The sequence below is a fragment of the Gordionus sp. m RMFG-2023 genome, chromosome 2 (genome assembly GCF_954871325.1).
Source record: "Gordionus sp. m RMFG-2023 chromosome 2, tfGorSpeb1-WG-v2, whole genome shotgun sequence".
In the NCBI taxonomy this organism is placed as follows: domain Eukaryota; kingdom Metazoa; phylum Nematomorpha; class Gordioida; order Chordodea; family Parachordodidae; genus Gordionus; species Gordionus sp. m RMFG-2023.
Window position 1 is genome coordinate 40,054,726 of NC_088776.1, and position 26,390 is coordinate 40,081,115.

Here is a 26,390-nt window from a genome sequence, read left to right on the forward strand (position 1 = left end):
TTTCCTATATACAATAAATTAATGTATAAAAATATAATATAAATTAATGAAAACCTAGCTTTCACTCTACTCAAGCCCAAGCTCAAAAGGATCAATGAATTAAGAAGAAGAAATACAATCAATCACTATAGTTTCCTATATACAATAAATTAATGTATAAAAATTAATATGATAAATTAATCAAAACTTAGCTTTCACTCTACTCAAACTCAAACATAAGTGTTTTCACTTCCTTTAAAAAAAAACGAAAAGCACGTGGTAAATGATATATAGCGTCAAGCGACGTAATTGATATTTTTTGCATTCAAATATAGTAAACGACATGATAATTCTTCTCAGGGAATGTTATATTCAAATAATAGATATCATTAAAAATAAATAAATGATAAGAGAAAATAATGTGAACAAAATAATATTTTTTTTTCCTACCGGCCTCTTTTTTGATATTTTCCTCTCATCGGCCTCAAAATCGACATTTTCTCGCGGCCTCGTGGGCAAAATGCCCACTGGGTCTTATGGCCAGTCCGCCCCTGGCCCAATCAGTGTTTTTCATTAAATTTATTTTTTAAATATGATGTATTTGTTTGTTTTATAATATCAATAATAATTTTTTATAAGTGCCATTTATAATTTTACCTTTTTTTTGAAAAAAGATTTTATCTTGTTTTGATCTTGTGTTCCCTTAAATTATGCGAAAATATCTATCTTCATCCATCTTCGCACACTCATGTTTAAAGCTTTACCAAATTATGATCTCCATCATAAAATTGGTATCCAGAACGTATAACGTGCTCTCCCGGATCTTGATAACCGATCACGAAAATTCACCCATTCATTTCGTGTTTTTCAAATCGAATACTGCTAGATTAATTCTATTAACACCGGTGTACCTTTTGTTGATTTGGTACAACTACTTATACATATTCGAGATCAGAAGGGATTCTCATATATATCTTTCGGATTCTTTTTCTTCTTGGAATTTCATTTCACGCGTACCATTTAACATGTCCTCCACATTTCTCAAGCTCTACACCTTTGACCCATCCAAGGCGTTATACAAAATTTCAGATAAAAAATATTTATACCCAAAAGCTGAAAAGGACATATTTTATCCCAGTGACGAAGTGTCGTCAGATAACAAAGATATTTTGTTGATTTTAGACTCCAAATTAGGAGTTATCGAAACTAGTATGATGGAGAGAGTTTTGCGGAATCCTATTATCGATTCGATGAGATTGAGTAGGTATTCCTATGATGTTCATTATTATTTATATCCTGCCACCTTATATCAAACGTTATACCAAAATTTGTACACAAATATTATGGGAGAAAACGCGACGGATGCAGAAACAATATACAAAGCTCTAATATTCGAGAGTTTTGACCTGTACTTGAACTTTATATCTTTTAATCACTACAAGCATATATTGGACTCATACATTTTGAAATATGGCGCGGGAATAGTTGTTTTTGCCAATTTTGTGACATCTTCATTCAATCTAAAGGTTTTTAAAATTATTTTTTTAGACTTTTTTGAACCCAATTTCTATTTGAGTTAAAACAATGTAGTGTCGCTACTCTCTCTTATTACTTTGGTCTCAGGTACTTCTACATCAAGCTAATGAAGATATCCCCCATCCCCAGGCGCGTACGCAGGAATTTGGTCTGGGGAGGGATAATAAATTTTTTTAAGAAATAATATTGTTAATTAAAAATACTAAGCATAAATTTATTAGGTTAGGATTAAGAACTTTTCTAATACACAATTTTAAACTAATGTGAATTAAAAAAATTATATATATAAACCGGCATTGAAAAACTATAAAATAAATGTGAATTATAAAATATAAAATGAATATAACCCACGATATGAATCACTTAAATGACCCAAAATTGAAATTTGAATTTTTTGAGCTTTTAAAATATATAAAGTATAAAAAATTTAAATGTTGGAAATATAAATTAATATACAAAAAGTTTCTTAGGAATAATTGTATTTTGTATGTTTTGAGCTAATTTTTCAATTATCAATCCTTGTTTGGCGTTAAATGCCTATGAATATTCAAAAGATCCAAATCATTCAATCTACTTTCAGATGTTGTATTTCATGGGTATATTTTTCACAGACTTGCAGGCCCGGCCCCCGAGCCGGATCGTATTTTAATTTTTTTAAATACGGGCCGGGCCCGTAATTTTTTTTTAAAAAATACCCGGGCTGGGCCTGAAAATTATTTAGAAAAAATATCCGAGCCGAGCTGTATATTTTAAAACCAAATATTTGAAATCGCCATTATTAGCTATAAAAATCAAAAACCGGGCCGGGCCTGAAAATTTTTAAAAAAAAACCCGGGCCGGAAAAAATTTAAAAAAAAAATCTGGGCCGTGTCCTGCAAATGGTACCTCTGCAAGGCTCTGTTATTCTTCTTAAAAAAGTGAATGTTCTCTCATTAGTTTACTAAAGAGCTGCTAATATATATATATATATAACCATTTTAATACATTGGGAGTATAATCTAAAATGTGTTTGAAATAAAAGGCATCCATAGCATTTTTGGGACTGTATCAACCATAGTTAATCTTTTAATCATAGTTATTCAGCTAATAAAGCATCATAAGATATTTTAACATCTTCATGATAAAAATCTAACAAATATTTATATTTTTTTTCTATCACCATATGAAAAAGGTTGGGAGAAGGGACATTTGTTTTATAATACTCTTCTACTAATCCTATATGAATGTTTTGACGATGAGCTTGCTTGCTGCAAGTCGAGGGGGACAAATATTAAACACGTATAGCTCTGCTTTTGACTCAACAATAACATATAAAATATGAAATTCTTCAACAACATTAGCTCTAATTTCCTTGAGTTCTAATAAAATGCTCTCCTCTATTCTCTTCTTCTTAATCAAGTCAATGTTATGTTTTTGAAAAGCATTACATAAAATAGTTGTATAATTAAATAATACATTCTAATGAGAAAAAAAATTTGGAATAAGTATTGAATCCAATAATTTTCTTGCTTCTGGGGAAATATTTCTTTCAATCGTGATATTTCAGTAATAGCATTAATAATCGGCTCTTCAAACTCCATAATAGGTGTTACTGTGGCGGAGACTCGATCTCGTTGGACAAGCTTGCAATTTCTTTCTCCCTTAATTATTATTTGACTAGAAATTTAGATAAATATTACGGCACTAAAATTTGAAAATAATAGGTAAATTACGGCAAGGAAAACTTGAAATCGAAATTGATTGATAAAATAACTTAGTAGATGAATGTGATAAATAAATGTAATTAAATATATATATATGAGATAGGAATAAATATTAACAAATATAAATTAATATTAGCTATAATATTTTTGAAAAATATAATCCGGCATCTGCATTTTTTGGCTTTGGGGGGGATTTGTCCCCCACCCCCCGCTGCGTACGCCAATGCCCACCCCACCTAAACAAAAATAAGGAAATCAAAATTAAGAACATCCAAACTAGTACCCCCCATTACATTCATTTACTGCCCTACCCTTTTCCATTTATTACGATGATGAGAGCATCTTCACAACTCCCTATCCCTCTTCAATTTCTACTTGTTTTTACTTCATATCTGTAGAAGTACTCGGCCTGATAAAATTTAAAAATTAAATAGATTTTTTACATATTCAAAAAGAACTTTTACGCAAATAGAAAGTTATTTTGGCTACATTACTAATCAATATACTTTTGACTTTTACTCCTGCTAACACTTAAGAATACTTTAGGATATTTAAACATTTGATACTATCTAATTTATTTTTGCAATTGTATTTCAACATTTATGTTGCCTTCCCTACAGCTTACTTTAGTTAGCTGCAGCCTAAGGTAAGTGGCAAAAACGAGTGGCGATAATTATGATTTAAATAATTAAATTAGTTTATTAAAAACTAGAATGAAACATGCTCTAAATCCAAAGGCGTATTTTTTATCGCGTTTTTCAAAATATCTAAATTCTTGCCTAAGATCGGCAAATATTATAGGGACGGTACTGAACATTGATAATATTTAATATATTTTATTTTAAATCCATCAATCAAATCCGTTATTTTTTTCCCCCGATCTCTCATTGGAAAAAATAAAAAGAAGGGGATATATCCTTTACAACTAATAAACGCCTCTCACTGCAACGATTTATTTGTTGTTAAACGAAACCTTTCCCCTTCCGCTCATAATTATATTACTCGAATTGTTCGGGACAATCATTATCTGATCAAAGGCCCGCTTGAAGCAACTCATCGATCCCCGGTCGATGTATATGGATTCCACTCTGATTCTCCTGAAGCCCACAAAAATTTAACTTTTAAGGTTATAACGTATAGTTGCGAACATCCACACGGAAATGTGGATGAAAAAAAGCCAAATTTAGAGCTATGCAGTAAAATATTACCCACTGTTTTAATTGCTGAAGAGATCGTGGAAAATGGGAATGAAGAAGACCGAGGTTTAATTTTTAAAAAAAAATTTATTAAATAATATTATTTATTATAATGTAAGTAAAATTTTGTCATAAATATAAATTATATTATTATTATATATATTATAATATAGATATAAATAAAGATAGCACGACAAGGACGATTTTTATAGGTGGTTCACTCCATTTTTGGCCATTTAAATTAATTTTGGCCGACGTTTTACATTATTTTATCAAAAACCAAAATCCAAATCTCAAAGCTAACGAATCAAAATCCGGTTCATTGGATCGATATGTTTTAATCGACATAGATGATGTTTTAGTTGGCGAAGTCAACCCATCTATCGATGACATCAAAGTATAACGAGTTATTATTCATTTAAAATAAAATCTAGTTAGAATTCTATTACAATTGTAATTACTATAATATTTATTTTTCTCAGGGGCTTGAGAGAGATAGGGGGATAAATTTTCAACCTAGCCTTGTAAAATTCTGGATATTCTTTTTCTTTGCCAATTTTATTAAATTTTACTCCATTTTTTAGGTTCTTATATACAATAATAAATTAGATAGAAATCACACGCTTAATATATTTATATGAGTTAAATATGACAGTTTAAAAGGGGGGAGGAGATATATTTCACCTTATTCCTTGCATTATTTATTTTTCTCACCTTACCACTTGAAAGAAAAAAATCATTATTTCTAAAGGTTTTTATATAATAACATTAAACCCTGAAATGAACATATAACTGCATTTATTGTAAGGGCGTCATCGTTCTCCATGGCCATGTATTTGCCTGATATGGTGTCTCTAATCGGTATGAGCACCGATATCGCACTATTTTCGCTCTTACTATTCTTATTTATTTATATATCTCACTTATAAGTTATATTTTATATAAATCAATCAAAGTCTTTAATCGATTCTCAAAACGACTTAAGGCTTCTGGTAAAAAATTTCACATACAATTTGGGATTTTCCGGCATGTATAACAATTTATACTCTACGATTCTTCGAAGGGGCTACCACTATCTGATAAGTGATTTTTCAATATTAGAAACATTTTAATTTGTTCTGTTTTTTTTAATAAAAAATTATAGAAAATAATCATAATTTTTGGTGGTTTTTACATTCCTGGGACCATAAAAATACATTCTTGCAAAATCTAACTACAATTAATAGCGAAATTAAGTTGAATTTTGACTTCGCTAAAGTAATTTTTTACATTTATAAATTTAGTTATAAATTCTATTAAATCGAATTACCATTTATTAATAATATAAGCCTATATAAGACGTGTAAAATTGGTTTTAATCCAGTTGCAAATATACATATTAGTAAGTAATAAAATTAACAGGCATTAACTAATTTGAATTATATTATTTATTAATATTATATATGCGATGCTGGCTTAATGCGGGGCAATATATATTCTTTATCAATGTTTTTATTTATTTTGTAAGCGTTACAATTTAGATATATCGGCATGCTACAGCATTAGTCCAGCACATTCAGGCATTTATCCTATAGCCGATATTCTTTATGAAACATGGCAAAATTATGGCATACATGTTAGCAGCACTTACTATTATCCCAACATGTATCCCTCTTCATTGAGGAGAGCGTTTATTTACAAAAATATCACGGTAATTTATTTATATAATATAATTATAGGGTGCTGTATAGAGTCCTGCAAGACATACATTTTTTCGACTCGACCTGTAGTGAGAAAAGTATTAATCTAACCTTAACATAATATCAATTCCATAATCCCAACCTTACTCACCTAAAGAAAATTTTCATCCACAACCCAGCCTGCCTGAAATAATAAAATAATTATCATAACCGGACTGACCTAACCCACTGTTCCGGAAGGTTGGATTGGGTCGAGTTTAATAAACCTCTTGTGTAAAATTTTTTCCAAATTTATTTTGTTTTTGAAATGAGATTGAGTTGACAGAAAAATTGGTATTTAAAGGAGAGATAATTTAAATATATTACGAGTTTGAAAAAATACTGAAAATACCGCTTAAATGTTTCATAACTTTCAATTGATCCTGGAGTAATTTTTAAAATAATTATGATATAATACTAAATTACAAGCATTAAAATCATTTTTAAATTTTATTATTAAGGTATTACCTCGAAAAACTTGCGGCATATACACTCACACCCTCACCTTTGCCAATTACACTGGAGGCATCAAAGGGTTAAATGATATGATAAAGGGTGGGAATGTTTTCGATCAGCTCTTATACGATAAAGTATTATTTTTTTTAAAAAAATGCTGTTTTATTATTCAGTGTAATTTTTTTCTTTCTTCTATTATTCATATTAACATATTTTTTCGAATGTGTTTATCTTTCTTTACATAAATCCTGTTTTCCTTATAAAGGAAAGAATAATATTAATTTTAATTTGATACATTCAATCTTGGCGTTCGCCTTTATTCCTAACTGCTAGTATTTTTAAACCGAACCATTAAACCGCTAGACACCTGTATTTTTATCGAACCTAAACCGCTAAAAAATTCTAGTCCAACCTGAACCGAACCGCTAAAAAATTCTAGTCCAACCTGAACCGAACCGCTAAAATGCCTCTGAACCGGTTCGAGCCTCATAATTTTATGCTTATAAAATAATGTGCAAGTTATTACTCAGTGGCGTAGCCAGGATTTTATCATGGGGGGGGGGGTTTTAAAAATTTTTTTGGGGGGTTTTTTTGAACACTTAATTGCTTATATTTTTGGATTTGTTAAAATTGTTTTATATTTTCATATAACAAAATTTTAAGGTATTTTATTATATATTTTACATTCCTTTATTTAATCATGTATATATTTTTATTAATTAAAATATTTTCAAAATGATGATATTTTATATTATACAGATTTTAATATTAAAAATTATAAGACTCTTATTTAAAAAAAAGTAATTTTTTACAATTATATAAAATATGTGTAATTCTTATTCAAATAATGGTATTTAAAAAAATATGATGATATTATCTTATAAATAATACTTTTTTTACAAAAAAAAATTGATTATATATTAAAACTAATAAAATTTTATTGCTATTTTTTGATTTGAATTTAAAAAGAGATGTCTAATTTTCTCGGAGATATTGCTAATTCATCTAGAATCAAATTTTTATCTAAAATAATCTCCTTATAAATATTCAATAGGGCTAATCCATTTAAACGTTTTTCACCGGTTGTGTTTCTTAAATAGGTTTTTAACCTTTTTAAAGTTGAAAAAGACCTTTCATTATTGCAGGTACTAATTGGCAAGGTAATTAAATAATTAATAATGTTTTGATAATAGGCAGGGAATCTAAAATGCAATTACACATGGAAAGGACCTGCAGGGCATTTTTTGGTCTCAAAGAATACCCTATTCTGTCAAGATTTTTATACCAAAATTCGACATCACAAAGTAACATATCATATGAACCTACTAAATCATCAGCATAAAACTCTGAGATTTTTTAAATATCCTCTCGTGTTTCAAGTGTAATCAACAATTTAGACTCAACCGGAAAAAGAAAATAAAAGCTTTTTAAAATATAATTATGACTAATAAATCTTTCTTTTAATTGAAATAAAAATGTATCAATAAGGGGAATAAAAATGTTTATTTTATAAAAATCCTCAATCGTAGATGCATCAATATTTGATCGATTGGATTGTCTAGAGACTACGCTCGGTATAAAAATTTCAATTCCAAACATATTAGCAATCTTCTTTACTTTTTCATATATTTCATGAAATTTTTCATCCACATTCTCTGATATTTGTTAAAATTTCAACAATATCCTTTGCTCTATTCATAATCTCCCTTAAATCCAAATCAATTTTTTGTAGCATTTTGCTAAAATCATATGTATGATTAAATAAAAAATAAACACATTGAATTGAAATTAAAAACTGTGGCTTAATAATAGCCTGCAAAAAATTTTCGGCGTCTGCTGAATCTTTTTCCTTGCTTGATATATAAAATTCTAGTGCTGCAAAGACAACATCATATAGTTCAATAAAGAGTTTCACCGACTCTTGTCTTTCGATGAATCTGGTCGGACAAAATCTTTTTAGTTTTTTTTTTGATTTTTTGAGTCAATATGATACTTTTGAATAAATAACTCCCTTTTGGGTGGTGTGAAATAGCTGCAAACCAAAAATAAATATAAAAATAATCAAAATGTGTATATCTATTATTATTTACAATAAATTTAAAACATAAAAATCAAGCGTTTATTAAGAATTTATTATTTAAAAAAAAAAATTTTTTTTTTCATTACGCCACTGTTATTACGAGTATATTGCAAAATTTTTAATTATATTCGAATTGTTTATAGATTATTATCAATCACATTTGATAAGTGTCAGTCATAATTTTTATAAACTTTATTATATAGCCATTTTACAATATTTTTTAAATATTTTAAGCTTATAAATTATAATGCCTAGAGAAAAATTAAATCCAATATATAAATTATTTACATATAGTATTATAAATGATACATCAAATCTGATATCATACTGGCAGTGCCGGCTACCCAAGTTAGTGTGAAAAGATGTTTTTCAACAATTAAATTTATATTATCTCCTTATAGATGTAATTTGAGTGAGACGAATTTTGAAAATATACTAAATTGTGTGGTTTAATAAAAAAAATTTAAGTAATTGTTCATATTAAAATTAATCATTGATTTTTATTTGTTTTTTTTTAAATTAAATATTATTTTATAATGTGCAATTAATAAAAATGAAGGTTTTATGTATGTGTTTTTTATTTTAATTATGAAATAAAAAAAATATTCTTCCCTATACATAATTCGAATGTAGGTTTGAAAACAAAAGTGTTCAAACCGGTTTTTAGAGGTTCGAACCGAACCGATATTTTTATTTATTACGAACCGAACATGAACCTTGAACCGTTATTTTTATCCAAACCTGAACGAACCCGATATTTGTTTCGGTTTGGATTCCTGTACAAAAGTATTTTTTTTTTAAAATATCGCTTTAAAAAAACAAGAAATGAAATGATTATTTTTATATTATTACATCTGCTAAACCAAAAAGTTTAACTTGTTCATGACACACATCCCCAACTACTCATACGATCGATTGGCTATATACATTTTTAAAGGCGCTTTCGAATTCATCACTAACCATACTAATTTGCGTTTTTCATCTGTCAAACCGGATGAGTTGGCTAGACTTTATATGTCCTTTCGACCGCAAGAGGATAAAAATATTGTGTATAAGGTCTGTTCTTATTTGGAAATTTGGAAGGAATTGATTTTTTTTTAGTATTTACAAAAAGGGGCTATAGTCATATTAAGGTAAGAAGAAAATAATACATCAGAATTAAAGAAAATTGAAAACAAGTTTGTAGGCTAAAAATTAATTATACTTAGTTAGATTTTGTAATATTTATACTGGAAGAAACGAGAAATAATGCTACCCAAAATAAGAAAGAAATAGAAATTAACTGAAAAAGGCGAATTTAAAATTTTATAATTAAAATTGAAAACTTTAAACAATTTTTTTTCAATCCGAAATAGGCTAAGAATATCAATTTTTTTTAAATTAAAAAAAAATATATATAAAGGAAATAACCAAGTGTTTTAAAAATGAATATAAAATTTATTATGAACTTTAAAATAAAGAGTAAAAATTTTTAATATAAGATTTTCATAAGATAAAAATTTATGATTCAATTATTATAAAACAAAAAAGAATCCTTGTTTTAATCGATTAATGTTTGCTATGTGGAATCGGAACTATGAATGCTATAAATTCCCGAAGTTACTTATTGTGGGACCACAAAAATCGGGTAAATTTTAACACCCTTAAATTAAATATAAAAAATGAAAAAAGAGCAAAATAGCAATATTGAATGAATGTATATTAGAAATACTTTGCCAATCTTCCCATTGTAGGAACCACTGCTCTGCTATCGTTTTTATTACTTCACCCGTTAATTAGAACCAACGTACCTACAAAAAATTTCGAAGAAACGCAATTCTTTAGCAGTAGAAAAATTTACGAAAATTTTGGGATCAATTGGTATTAAAATTTTATAGTCTGAGTAAATCATTTCATGCCAATAAAACTTTCTATATTACATAATCGATTAGATTTTTTTCAGACAATTTTTATTATTGTAATAAATATCCCACTAATTTTCTAACTTTTCTATTAAAAGGTAAATGTATTTTAAAAATCGTAACATCTTTAATTATTTTTTTTCAGACTTGTATCTTATAAATAATATTTTGACTGGATTGGACTTTAACATTTGAAAAAAAGTTGGATCGGCTGACGATGCTAGGCTCTAATATATATAGATTGTTAATTTTTTATTATATATACATTTCCTATAATAATAAACTTTTTCCCCGCTATTGACATAATATAATTCAATTTTTTTAAAGCCAACTTATATGAATGTCACAAATTATTTACATCAAGGTATATGGATTTATTCCGACTTGAGCTTAACTTTCCCTACCAAAAAATTAGGGCGGATTCGATTATCTTTGTTGACAAGTCTGCCAATTATTTTGATTCAAAAAGGGCTCCTCTTAAGGCTTACAATTTACTTCCAACTGCAAAAATCATAGTTATTCTCATCGATCCTATATACAGAGCCTATTCTTGGTACCAGGTAGATTTATATATAAACGTGTTACATTTCAAGGAAATGATTATGCATTATTTAAAAGGTACTCGGAAAAGATATCTTACCTCATATAAAATTTTAAGGAATTAATATTAACTTAATTAATGATCAAATATTTTATGATATCAATACAAGTACATTTATGATAATATTATATATGTTTGTATGGATATTTCTACCATTATACCCAGAGTATCTGCAGAAAGGTTCTGGGTTGGAGAGCGTTTAACCAACGGGAAACCTCTTTTCTTTTTTTCACAATTATGTGGATAGAATTTTAAGATTTACAAGATATATAAAAGGGAATGGATTAATTTAAATAAATCGTTATAGAAAATGTGAAAGACACTTTAGTACCTTTTTGGTACTAGGGTAATTCCATGACAAATCGACCAGTGATTCGGCCGACCATCTCAAAAATGAATGAAACTTGGCATGTTAGTTATTTATGTTGTATATGTTAATAAAATCCAAATTTTAGAGCCCCAGCTCAACCAGATCCAAAGATATACGCCTTCAAAGTAGAGAATCGCGTAATGCATGATTTCTTATATCTTGTTTTTCTTAAAAAATACTTAAGATAGAATTACAAATAATATATCACTTTATAGCCCTTAAAATTTTACATTGGAAAATATTGGAAAAAAGTAAAAAAAATTTAAGTGTTTTTGTATTTCCGGTAAAAATAAAAAATTAACATTCCTGGGAAGGGATTTTTTTTGGTGTTGATACTCTCTAAAAATGTTTATTACCTTTATATTAAACTATTTAATGAAAAATCTCGATAGCCATTTTTGTTTTTTTAATTTTATTAAAATTTTTATTATTTTTGTAAATAAAAAAGGATAATATAGATGGCGTTATACTAAATTTATTAATAATATATTATATTTAATAATAATATATTTTATATCGGTATTAAAATCAAAATAAATCGATTAAGTATAACCAGTATGATGTCCTGGGGCAATAAATGAGGAAGCGGCCCTATAAAGATACTTTAAAATTATATTCAAGCTATTATAAAAATATATCTATTTATCGCAATCCATTTTGCGCTTAAATAGAAATTCTTGAGGCCGTAATTTGTATATATTTCACACTTCTGGATCTACTATCGTTATTATTTGAAATTAAAGATTTTATCATCTTATTTTATTTTTCATTCCTTTCTTTCTATTAAATTTTTATATCGATAAATAGGAAATTTAATTATCAATCATGATTGAAAAGAACATAAGGATTAAAAAAATATTTCTTTTTTTACTTAAAATTTTTTTTTAAATTTAAAAAATTGTAATAATGAAATCACTCTGTAGTAATCCATTCATTGAGAAGGCCATAAGTCTATTTCAAAAAATCTACAAAAGGTAAGTTTATTTATATTATAGATTAAAACCTTTTTAATTTTAGATTCTGGATTTTTTACTAATATAATATCTTTTTTATTATTGGATATAGTGTATTTTTATTATATATAAAATTAGGTTACACCAAAGATGATTAAAAAATCCAAAGGTTTATTAACAATAGGCCAATCATTATGTCACTCATGTCGCTTATATTTGATAAATATGGAATCCATTGAGGATATATCTGAAAATGAAGAGCCCGAACTAGCCCCATCCAGTTCAACTTTGGATATAATAAATGTATCGCTAGAAGAAATAGGCCAATCCTCAATAAAAAAGAAAAGAATAGGAGAAAAGAAATATCCGCAAGAAAAACAAAAAATAACAAAAGCATTAAGTCAAAACATATTAAGAAGCAGCCTTCCTGAGTTTGATATACAAAATAATAAAAATGACGAACTTCTTCAAAATTTAAAACATCATTATCCAATTATTTCTAAGGAAAAAAAATATCAACTTCTTACTATATTGCCCCCTTCTTGGACCTCTAAAAAAATTGAGATGGAGTTCAAAGCCACGAATTACTTGGTAAGAAAATCAAAAAAACTAATAGAATTAAAAGGATTTATGTCATCTCCCAATATAAAACCTGGGCGAACAATTGATCAGGAAACCGTGAATATTATAGAAAAATTTTACTCTTCTGATGAAGTCAGTCGCGCGATGCCTGGGAAAAAAGACTATAAATCCATAATGATCAAGGGGAAAAGAGAGCAGTCTCAAAAAAGATTAATTATAAACAATTTAAAAGAATTATGTGAACGATTTAAAGATAGGTACCCGATAATTAAAGTTGGATTTTCTAAATTTGCAGATTTACGGCCAAAAAATTGTATTCTGGCTGGAGCCAGTGGAACACACAGTGTGTGTGTTTGTGTAATTCATCAAAATTTTAAGCTTATGTTTGTAGATGCTAATTTGGCAAAACTATTAGCTATGCCAGAATATCCATTACATAACTATAAAAATATTTTAGCTCAAACAATATGCAATCCAGCACTCCCTATTTGTTATTTAGGAGATTGTAACTATTGTCCAGGCACATTCTCAATTAAAAAACAATTAGATGTTGTATTTGCCCAAAATGACATAGATCATATATCCTTTAAACAGTGGGTGTCTGTTGATAGAAGTAATCTGGAAACAATAACAAAATCTTCTCAAGAATTTTTAATTTTTTTTTTAGAAAAAATTCCACCTATGTTACGTCATTCCTTTATCGCTACCAATCAGTCATCATATATTTCAAAACTTAAACATTTTTTACAACAAAATGAATTTATGATAATTTGTGATTTCTCTGAAAATTATGCCTTTGTAATCCAAGACGCTGTTCAAGGATTTCACTGGAATAATAATCAGGCCACTATCCATCCTATGATAGCATATTATAATAATAATAACAATATAGAAAACCTTAATTATGTGGTAATATCAGAGTCACTTCAACATGATGTTATTGCAGTACATTTATACCAGACTGAAATGATAAAATTTTTGACTAATCATTTTAACAAAAAGCCATGTAAAATCTATTACTGCTCTGACGGATCGGCTGCTCAATATAAAAACAGAAAAAATTTCATAAATCTGTGTTATCATGAATCAGATTTTGGTGTAGCAGCTGAATGGCATTTTTCAGCTACATCTCATGGAAAAGATCCATGTGACTGCCTTGGCGGAACATTAAAAAGATTAGCAGCACGTTCAAGCCTTCAGCGCACCAGTTCTGGACACATTTTAACACCAGTTGATTTATATCAGTTTGCAAAACAAAATATGCCATCAGTAAATTTTACGTATATAACCAACGAACAATACAATTTAGAAGAGATTAAACTACGAGAAAGATTCAATTTAGCTCGTCCCATTCCAGGAACTCGAGAAATACATGCTGTTTTTCCTTTGAGTTTAAGTAAACTTAAATCAAAAATATATTCATATGCAAAGGACTATCAAATTAATAATATCTCAAATGCCGATTCGTCTTTTGCCGATAATTTATGGTAAAGGATTCGTAACATGTGTTTATGACGATTTTTGGTGGTTAGCCACAGTACTGAAAAAGAATGGAAATACTGAGGAGATATATATTTCCTTTTTACATCCCCATGGACCATCACCATCCTTCTTTTATCCCACAATTGAGGAAAAGATATGGTTGCCCATGAATCAAATAATAACGATAGTAGATCCTATAACAGTGACAGGACGTACCTATAAATTATCGCTTCAGGAAATTCTATTAATAAGTGCAAAATGGGATAAGATTAAAACAAGAGGTATTTTATTTTATAATTGTTTGTATATGAAATTTTATATGTTTATTTTAAAATATAGCGTCCTAATAATCATATCAGTATGGGCCGCTTCCTTATTTATTGCCCCAAGACATCATACTGGTTATATTTAATCGATTTTAATACCGATATAAAACATATTTTTATTAAATTAAATATATTATTATTAAAATTAATATAACGCCATCTATATTATCCTTTTTTATTTATAAAAATAATAAAAATTTTAATAAAATTAAAAAAACAAAAATGGCTATCGAGATTTTTCATTAAATAGTTTAATATAAAGGTATTAAACATATTTAGAGAGTATCACCAAAAAAATATCCCTTCCCAGGAATGTTAATTTTTTATTTTTACCGGAAATACAAAAACACTTAAAATTTTAATTTTTTTTAATATTTTCCAATGTAAAATTTTAAGGGCTATAAAATGATATATTATTTGTAATTTTATCTTAAGTATTTTTTAAGAAAAACAAGATTTAAGAAATCACGCATTATGCGATTCTCTACTTTGAAGGCATATATCTTTGGATTTGGTTGAGCTAGCACTCTAAAATTTAGAATTTACAAAAATATACAAAATAAATAACTATCATGCCAAGTTTCGTTTATTTTAAAGATGGTCGTCCGAAAATCGCGTTTTTTTGGTCGATTTGACGTGGAATGACGCACTAACTATGTTTCAGATAATATCAGAAATAGGAGGAATACGATTCTGTATAAACCGCGATATTCATACGAAACTTTGTGTCTATGAGCCTACCACACCTGTAATGAGGTTCGGACTATTAATTCAAGCAAGTGCTTCATTGATTAAACTATAAGTCTTCGATATGGAGGCTTATTCATTTACCCACTATAAATCATCTTATTTTTTATGATCATAATTAATGTTATATAATACTTATTTATGCTCATTATTATAAAACAAGGCTTTTAATATAAAACAAGGAGAGATCTGAAAAAAATCTAATTAAATAAATCAATTTTTTTTCTATCAGATTAATATAAAACTATTGAATATGTTTTCAGTTTAATTGCTTACTATACTACTTTGCGTTTTTAATCTAGGAACTTAAAATGGTTGGGCTAGATTTATACGAAGAGGAGAATTTAAAGCTATGCCCATAATGTCTCTTACGCCAACAACTCAATTTTTTGTACAATATAATTAAAACAAGCACGCCAAGAGGCATTCTCATGCCATAGCCCTAAATTATACGTTCCACCAAGTAGTAACGTTTGATTCGAAACTTACCCATGTATCACAAGCCTTAGCCAATTCCATTGCTGATCTTAGAGACAGATGTCTTAATCCTGGCAAATATTATTTGCATTTAATAAACTGGCTCAGATATTATTCTTCCAGACAAGTTTCAAATTTAAAAATAAATTTTTAACCAAATTTTAAATATTAAATTTTTGCACACGATGTTAAAAATGAATTGACAAATTCTTATATAAATATGGAAAGGAAGAAAATGACTCTTTGTTATTAATATTTTAATAATTTTTATTATACCTTGGAATACAATTTAATCTTTGAAAAATTATTATATCTAAGAAGGAGCAATAATAACCCCTTTACCCTCCCGAGCTATTGACGCTAAATGCCCTCTAAGGATTGACCCCTCCACTCTTCTGATATGAATTTCATAAAATAGGGGTAAGGATGTGTTTTGATTCAACATATTATTAATAGCCAGCTGAACAGCAAAAAAAACAAAAATACAAAAAAATGAGAAAATAAATACGATATGTGTCATACCGCCAAATACTTAAAAAAACCAAAATATAATATCCTAGTTCAAAAGCTGTTTAATCTAGGCTAAACAGCAATTAAGTATCATAATTAAGTCAAACCAGAACACATCCTTATAGTGCGCACAAATTGAACGTTTCAAGTGTTTCAAAACACTAATAATGCATTCGTTTAAATTGAGCACATTTACATTTTGCAGTTTAAATTATTTATTAAAAGACAAAATAGCTTGCATTTTTTGAAATGTTTTTAAATTTTGAAGTGATAGGATCGATATAATATCTTCTAAAATATAAGAATAAAAATTATTTAATGATACAATAATATTTTTGGCACATGAAATGATGAAATTAATAAAGATTTGCTTGGTTTGATACCATTACCTTATATCTAAAGAAGAGATTGAAAAATTTTAAAGACCAATTGAACAAATCATCTAAAAGATGAAAACATGAATATAAATACAAGAAATATATAAATTTTATGCAAAAGACTGTTATAGATAGAGCAACATCAAGCAATTTAAATGTGTCTCAAACACAAAAACCTAAAGTGCCTAATGATATTAATAGATTATTAAATGTGTTAAAAGATAAGCCATCTGAGATGTAGTAAAAGCTTATTTTTATCTATAATTTATTAATATTTTATATCGACTTTTTATGGAAAGCCTTGTAGAGGATGTATAAACTTAAGTTTAGACAAGACAATTAACTATTGTTTAAAACTGAGGTTTTAAAATTTATACATTATCTAAAGACAAATGATACCTCTCCAAATGCTAATGAATCTGCATTAGATATATTTAATAGCCTTATATAAATTATTTATTTACTATAAAATTATATATCATTGATTTTGTATTTTAAATGTGATATTTTTGTTTTTAAATTTAATTGTGATATTTTTTTATTATATTTACAGGTGATATTATTATTTTTATATTGACATTTTTGTATATATTCTTACAATTAATGAAATTTTTATACATTATAGTGATTTTCACATTTAATATAAGTTAAGTGATATATCAATTCAATTTTTCTTAACATTCAAATAATTTATTTATATCATTTAATAACTAAGTTTTATTAGTGCCAAATTAACATTTAATAGAAATTAAGGGATATATCAATTAAATTTTTATTAAAATTTAAATAATTTATTTATATCATTTAAAAACATAAGTGTGTATAAAAATTAAATATGTAAAACAATTTGATATAAAATATTTTTATAAATAAATTTATTATAATATAAATATAAAAATTTAATAATTTATAAAAATTTTTAAATTTGCCTCTAAAAATTTTATTCCATTGAAGAAGAATTATTTTCTTTGCTAGGCTTTAATGATCGTGTAGTAAGGCTTACCATTTTTGGCTTACCATTTTTGGCTTACCATTTTTGTATCTGTATAATTTTGATGATTACATTATTTAAAAATATAAAGAAATAAGATGTTTAATATTAAATTTGAATATTTGTAGTACCTGTATCATCAATGGAAGTTGATCCTTATTTGTAGATGATTATGTTGTGTAAGAATTGTTTTTATCACTATTCCTATGTTAGCTAGGCCAATTTTTATTGGCATACTCAGAAGCTCAAATTTTTTAACAATTCCCCCAAAACTTCTTTTAATTGTGCAAAGGATAGATCAGTAATTAAATACATTTTATATAAATAATTACTAATGAATTAAATTTATTTTACCTCAAAGTAACAAACAATCTGTCTTCAGCATCAATTTGCTTGTTACAATTAGTAATTTTTGGATTAATATCAGCATATATTAGCCAGAAAATATATGAAAAGGTTGATCTGCTTATTCTTGTATAATTATAAAATTGGAAATTTATCAAATTCTCTTTTATATTAATAAATTCAGAAAAAAGATTTCTTTTAACATAATTTGAGATCTTGCACCTCTTCGTTTCTTTATTTCCTCAAAGTAAATATAAGGCCGCATTTTTTTTTGTTTTAAATTTAGACGTTTCATATTGAAAAAATAAAACCTAACGCTTCAACACAGCTGCATTTACTTTTTTATATGCGTTTTGAAACGCTGCGTTTAAACGTTCAATTTGTGCACACTATTAGTACTTTTTATTACCGAAATTAAAAATAAAATTCATATTTAAAATAAACGATTCTTTATAGATTATTAAAAAAATATTAAAAATGGTATATATATTTTTTTTTAAATCCCCCATAACTCCGTAAATATTGCAATGCAATAGCATTAAAAATTCAGAAAATTATACCCCTCCCCCCACTTCCGAAATTTTACTTATGCTGTCATGTCCTCTTCCTTCGCGTCAGGGGTCACTTCAAACGGTAACCTATATCTAAATAGATTACAGTTCTGGGGGCAAAAAATTATTAAAGTTATAAATCGGTTCAGCTGCTTATAAATTTGGCTCGGTTACGGTTTTAGAAAAGTTATAAGGGGTTTTTCAGGGTAGGTCTATAAGTCGAAAGGCTGCATGATACGAAAGGCTAAAAAATAATATTGAAAATAAAAAAACGAACGCGTTCGAATTTTACGTTCGTTCAATTTTTATTTGAAAAATTTAATATTAAACCGAATTTTTTAAGAAAAAAGTTATATTTTTATAATCAGCCGTTTTTCTTTTTTTTTAACAAGCCATTATTATAGCTTATTAATTTGAATATTATGGTTTATATATTAATTTAATAAATTAGCATAAGCATGGATATTATTATTTAATCATCTGATGAAAATTCAAAATCAGATGAATTAACATTACCATGGCCCAAATATGATAAATATTTTACAGTAACATCCTTGAAGGAACCAATTCAATAATTACCAAATGTAAAATGTGCCTAAAAAGTATTATATCAGTTTCAAATCTTCAAGTTCCAATTTTAAATGACATTTAAATGTAATATTAATTATTTTATTTTAAGTAAAAATTATTAAATTTTATATATTATGTACATAGCAGTGACGAAGCGTCCATAGAAGCAAGGGAAGCATTGCTTCCCTTGAAATTTTTCTTACAAAATTTTTAAATAAACTTAATATAATCTTTGTAATATGCTAAATAAACTAAACTGACTTCGTTAAAAAAATTAATATAATTTTTATAACTTTAAAAATATTAATATAATTTTTATAACGAAAAAGATTAATATAATTTTTATAACGTTAAAAAGATTAATATAATTTTTATAACGTTAAAAAGATTAATATAATTTTTATAACGTTAAAAAATTAATATTATTTTTACTATATTAAGAAATACTATTATTTTTATACGTTAAAAAAGTTACTATTATTTTTATACGTTAAAAAATTTACTATCATTTTTATTATGTTAAAAAAAAATATACATGACATGAGGGAAGCAAATTTAATAATGCTTATTTTTTTAATAAATAAAGAGAAAATCATGACATGGTATTGTGTAATTTTACCATTAAAAAATAAGCATTGGGGAAGCAAATAAAAAAATGCTTATTTTTTTAATAAATAAAAGAGAAAGAAATTTTTTTATATAATATTTTTTCCCTTAATTTTATTTTTTATAAATAATTAATGTTTAATAATTGTAATTGTATTATTGAAAATTTATTAACATTATCATTTTGCTCAAGAAATTTTGATTCGAAAAAATTGATTATTGAAAAAGGAAAACCAAAACCAATTTTACAAAACTTAAAAAAAGAAATCGAAACTTGCATCCGTAATTTTTCTATCGATAAATATGAAAAATATGAATGGCTCACTGGATGTGAATTTTCTAATTCTCTATATGGTCATGCCTATTATTCCCAAAGGAAAAATATGTTTGGAATGATAAAGGATTTTCGGATATGAATAATTTTTCAAAGGCAGTTAAACGGCAAAAAATCAACCGCTCATTTGCTCGATGATTCAATTAAAAACATTTGGCCAAAATCGTATTGAAAATATGGTAGATTCGATGCGCAAAATATTAATCGAACAGCATAATTCTAAAGTCAAATCAAATAGAGAAATATTGAAAATATTGATCAACTCTATATGTTTTCTTGGAATTCAGGAGCTCGTATTCCGTGGTGATGATGAATCTTCTAATTCAGTAAATAGAGGAAATTATATTGTATTAATTTATTTGCTCGCGGAAGAAAATTATCTTATGAAACATTATTAAGAAATAGTGCAGTTTTTATTGTACTATCAACCAATATTTAAAATGATTTGATTAATTCTATTTCATATGTCTTACACCAAAAAATATTAAATTCGTCGAATTGTTGTTAGATATTAGTAAATTCCAAATAATCAATTTCCCAAAATAGTTATTAGATATTAGTAAATTCCAAATAATCAATTTCCCAAAATAGTTATTAGATAATTTAAACGACACTTATTCTCAATTTTTCGACTTACACAAGCTGGAAACCGAATTAAAGGTAGTGTTTCGGGATGTTGAATTTAGAAAGAAAAAGAATGTTAATGAAATACTTGAATTTTAATATGCACCAATTTGATGAAAAGTTTTAAAGAGTTTTTTAAATTATGCAAATTCATCTTAACTTTGGCTTCAACAACAGCAAGTGCAGAACAGAATTTTTCATCTTTAAAAAGAATCAAATCTTATTGCACTTATTTATAAATCTTAATGTTTTTATGGTTTGAGTTTGACCAAAATAAAAATAAAATTTTTTTTTTGATTGCTTCCCTAGTGGTAAACTTGACACTTCGTCACTGTTACATAGATGGAAAAATGTTGATATTAGAATTTAAATGTCGTTTTTTGAAATTATAATCTAATCACTATTATTTTAATCAAGGATTTTTTATTAATTGTTGAACACAATTTAAAGTATAAATATTACAATATTAAAATGCTATGCTATAAATGACAAATTTAATATTTTTTATAAAGTATTTAATATAAAACGAGGAATTAAAGGATTGGAAGAGGATGACTTATCTCAATTTTTTGTGGCAAAGGACAAAACAATGAATGTTTTTAATAATTTTAAGAAAATTTTTTGTACATCACGGGATTCGAACTATGACTTAACGATTTAAAGGCAAACGTTGTTCCAGCCATCTTCTATATTAAAATTTGTAATATAATCTTTAATATATAATATTTTTATGCAATTTTATTTTTATTGGCTTATTAATCTTTATTTTTACTGGCTTATTAAGCTCTTATTTTATAGGTTTATAGTTAATTATATTATTTAATTTTAAAATCAACCATTTTTTATTTTAATTAAAAAAAATCATAACGAAATGATTACAACAGGACATAAAAGTACATCTGCCAAATGCCCCAAAATATAAGAGACAGTAATTAAACAGATGTTTCAGGTTGGCACAAGATTTAAATCATGTTTGAGCTTACCTTTGGTTACCAGAAAATAATTTTAAAGTCTCAACTGACCCATACTCAATCTGCATTTCACATGTTGATATTAATAACGAAATGATTATAACAGGACATAATAGTTTATCTGCCAAAGGCCCCAAAATATAGGAGTAATTAAACAGATGTTTAATTATTTTCTTTATTAACTAAGCAAACTTTATTTATTTATTTGAGATTCTTAAGATACAGATTATTTTAAAATGTAGGGTAGATATTGATAAATTGTTATTGTATCATTTCCAGAGTTCAAATATTGTTATTGAGGTAAAATTTTTATACTGGCATATTTTTTGGTGGTAATATGAAATAAATGTTTATTTTTCAATTGGCTAAATATAATTTAAATTTATTTGTTAAATTTAATTTATAATAAGTATTTAGGATTAGTGAGGGAGGTTAATTTTCTGGCATGGGAAGATATTGATAAATAGGTATTTTATACTATTTGCAGAGTTCCCATATTGTGGTTGAAATAAAAAAATTTTTTTACTATTTTGCGGTGGTGAACGTATATTTTTCATCAAATCTTTATGTAAGGAATCCTGTGGGTTTGATAAAAGTTTTTGTAAATAAGGTAGGTAAGGTATTTGTATAAGTTTAACTTTCCCTTTATGACAACAATGATTGAATTTAGAATCTGAAGGTTTTTCATCTATAAAATTCAAAGAAAAACAAAATTGGCATACTATATTCATAAGACTGCAAGTATGCTCAGCCTACTCTAAGTTGTCATGGGTTCAAATGCAACGATTTTAATCTTCCAACTCCTGACCCTATCACTCAATCTAATTTATATGACCCAATAATAGAAGCAGATGCAATAGTAATGTTAGCCAATCTAAATGTTTTACAGCGACATGCGTTTGATCAGGTTATCCAGGCTATTAACGATACCTAAATTACTACCAGCTATATATAGATAATGGGAAAAAGAAATACTTCCAATCTCCTTATTTAATGGAATTTACCTCCAAATTTTAGAAAATTCACTGAATTTTCTCCTTTATTTAATAAAAAAAATTTTCCTGGATTTTTTTATTCCCGTCATTCTTGACGGGTAATCAACTAGTTATATAATATTTATTCGAAAAGATTGCTAATAATGTAGAGGGGAAAAATAATAATAATATATTTTTAAAAAAAGAAGAAAAAAGGAATGCCATGTGTGTTTATATTATATTTATAATTATATTATCAAAATAGAACTATATTATTTTTTAACATGGTTAATATATTGTGTTAAAAAATATAAGACATTTATTTATAAATTAAATTTAAAAAAAAATTTATCATAAAATTTTGAACGAACGTGAACGCCTTCCATTTTTTAGAAATGTTTATATTTGTAACGATTTATTTTTTATTGTGTTAAGCGTTAATATAATTGTCCATTTAAATAATGACGATTTAAGGCGATAATGTTAATCTGATATATTAAATAAAACTTTGATATTATTATGTAAATTGAACATATTAAACGTTATTTTATATGGTACATATACCATTTTTCAGAAAAAGCAAAAACCATTAAATATTTTATTTTTGTATACAATCAATAATTACATTAAGTAGGTAAATCAATGTATTTTTATAATATTATTGTTTTATTATTTAAGAAAACAATTAATAAATACATTCAACAGGGGGGGGGAGGGGAATTATTGTTGTAGTTATATAAACTATTCATAAATACATTCAACAGGTGAGAATTGGGAAAAATAGGAAAGAGAATTAATGTATAATTATATTATTGTTATATTTTTATTTTTATATACAATCAATAATTACATTAAGTAAGGGAATCAATGTATTTTTATTTCATTATTTTACAAAAACAATTTACAAATACATTCAACAGGAGGAAATTGATAAGGAATTTAAATTTTGATAAAATAATTAATAACTTTGAAAAGGTAGGGAGTATATAATCATGTTCGATCAAAAAAAAACGAAAAATAATTATTATGTCATTGTATTCAGAATCAAATTTCCTATCTAAAAATGCTTAGATGTATATTTTTACGTTTCTGGTTCGAATAATATTTTTTTGTCGCGAAAATATTCAGAAAAATACTATTTTTAGATAGGAAATTTAGTTTTGAGTACAATGACATAATATCTGAAATTACGTTTAAGATGCTAGCCTTTTCCCTCAGAATGCTTTCGCGGCAAAAAATATTTTTCGAACCAAAACCGTAAAAAAATATCTAAGCATTTTTAGATAGGAAATTTACTGATTACAATATAAAAATATTCGAAATTCGCTTAAGATGTTAGCCTTTTCCCCCTGAATGTTTTTGTGTCAAAATAAAAAAAAAATGTCATTCACTAATCTTAAATCTTTTTATACATTTTCATTATAAATTAAAGCTTTGTTTATTATTTTATTCTACATTAATCTCATTTTCTAACTATTTAAATATTTGTTTAAATTGGGGTGCCTAAGATTGGAGTCAATTTGTCCTAGCCATTTTTTCTCTTCCAGACTGTTAAATTCATATGAGACTGGGGTTAGTCGAACCAATTTTTACAAAATTGGCTATAGCTCTTGTTGTTTTATAGATAATATAAAAAATAATATATGATTGGATACCTAAAACTATACTCTATAAAGGTGCCTTATAAAAAATCTTAAGATTATGATCATTTTTTTTAAATTTTATTTTTTGTAAAAGTGAAAATTTTGTTCAACAAGCCTCAATAGCGGGGTGAGGCAAACCACTTCAAGGGGCTTAAACCATTGGTTTTTTTAGGCCATAATAAATTGAAATGGATTTTTATTTATTAATAATGATATGTATAGAATAATTTTATTGTTTTATTGTTCAAAATATCATAATACTTATAAATTGAAGCTAATTATATATAAAAATTGAAACTTAATTTTGGCTAATTTAATAAACATTTTTGAACATAAAAAAATATGAATTTTAAGGAGAGATTAAGATTTCTTAGCATAAATCCTAAATACCAATCATAAACAGCCATGAAATTGCCTTTTCAAGATTTTGAAATATTTTTCATTATTAACTGCCATAATTGACGTGTATGGTTTAGCAAACCTCGCTAGCTCTAAATTGACAAATCATGATTGAATATATATCTAGATTTGATAAATACTCATAAAACTTACCCAAATTATAGAAGAATATTTAAACTTTGTAATAAATTTTAATTTACATATAATATAAATGATTATATATTTTAATATAAATTAAAATTCTGTCATGTATAAATGTTTTGAAAATGTAATCAAAAAATATTTTTTTTAAAAAAAATTTCTATATAAATAAACATGTAATTTTATATAAGTAATAATTGACGTAAAAAAAAAATAATTAACAACATCAAAAATATTAAAAAAACACAAGTTGATTGTTAAGAATAATTATGTGGCAAAGTTTAAAAAATAATGTGTTCAAGAGATAATTATCTTGTCGATATTATAACTAAGAAATTTTGTAAAGTTGCTTTTAGTAGATATCCTATAAATCCCACAAAAGTTTTGAAGGGGAGACTGGGGTTAGGCAAACCACTTAAACTCATTTTAAAATTAAATATACCAGAAGGTTAAAATTTTATCCCAATATATTTTTCATTAGTATACATCTATGGACAAAATATATTTTGAAATAATTAATTAATTTTAAATATGAATTATTAAAAAAAATATTCTTTTAGATATTTTTGAAGTTAAGTTTATTTACTATTTATTTTTTACGTCAATTATTAATTACATAAAAAAAATAAAAATTATGTTAAATTTTTTTTATATTAAATTTAACTTTCACTATAATTTTAAAAATGATATTAAAAATAAAATTTCCGTTTTTTTATTTTTGAAATTAAGTTTATTAATTATTATTTATCAGTGTTGTGATAATTTAATGAAACATGTTGTGTTGACGATTAAATTAAAAATAAAATCCATTTAGATAAAAATATTTTATTTAGAAAAATAATAAAAATAACACATTTACTTTTAAAAGCTTGAAAGAAAATGTTGAGAAAAACTTTATTATTTTTTAAAAAAATTTAACTAAAATTAAAACTTCTTATAATTATTTTTTAATTTTACGAAATTTTAATTTTAAATCATCTTTAAACAAATATATTTTTAGCCAGCTAAAAAATCTAAGCCGGCTTAAAAATTGGCTCAAGTTTTTTAGCCGAAAACTATCACTTTGGCTTTTCGGAGTTATTCTTAAAAAGATAGATTTCTCTAATTTGGAAGAAATTAATATAAATGAAAACGCTTTATTGTTAACTGATTTCGAGTTAGCCTATATTTAGCCATTGCCCAATTATGGCCATTGCATAACTATTTAATAAGTGTAAATTGATATAAATTTTGACTTCAGAATAGGT

General features: G+C 26.0%; 1 protein-coding gene across 3 annotated transcripts in view; it reads left to right on the top strand.

Annotated features, from left to right (window-relative positions):
• The window catches only part of LOC135925348 (bifunctional heparan sulfate N-deacetylase/N-sulfotransferase 4-like), a 52,867-nt gene that overhangs the window by 23,765 nt on the left and 2,712 nt on the right, over positions 1 to 26,390 (top strand). The window contains exons 2-13 of one of the 3 annotated variants that reach the window (XM_065460620.1): positions 654 to 1,505; positions 4,126 to 4,480; positions 4,588 to 4,811; positions 5,371 to 5,497; positions 5,559 to 5,671; positions 5,922 to 6,104; positions 6,594 to 6,722; positions 9,539 to 9,724; positions 10,199 to 10,295; positions 10,402 to 10,528; positions 10,934 to 11,129; positions 16,043 to 16,234. In XM_065460620.1, coding sequence (XP_065316692.1) covers positions 690 to 1,505; positions 4,126 to 4,480; positions 4,588 to 4,811; positions 5,371 to 5,497; positions 5,559 to 5,671; positions 5,922 to 6,104; positions 6,594 to 6,722; positions 9,539 to 9,724; positions 10,199 to 10,295; positions 10,402 to 10,528; positions 10,934 to 11,129; positions 16,043 to 16,234 — 2,745 coding nt within the window. In that variant the 5' untranslated portion in view covers positions 654 to 689. Of the gene's footprint in view, positions 1 to 653; positions 1,506 to 4,122; positions 4,481 to 4,587; positions 4,812 to 5,370; positions 5,498 to 5,558; positions 5,672 to 5,921; positions 6,105 to 6,593; positions 6,723 to 9,538; positions 9,725 to 10,198; positions 10,296 to 10,401; positions 10,529 to 10,933; positions 11,130 to 16,042; positions 16,235 to 26,390 lie in introns of all 3 variants that reach the window. The other 2 variants (XM_065460622.1, XM_065460621.1) reach the window with 2 other exon arrangements.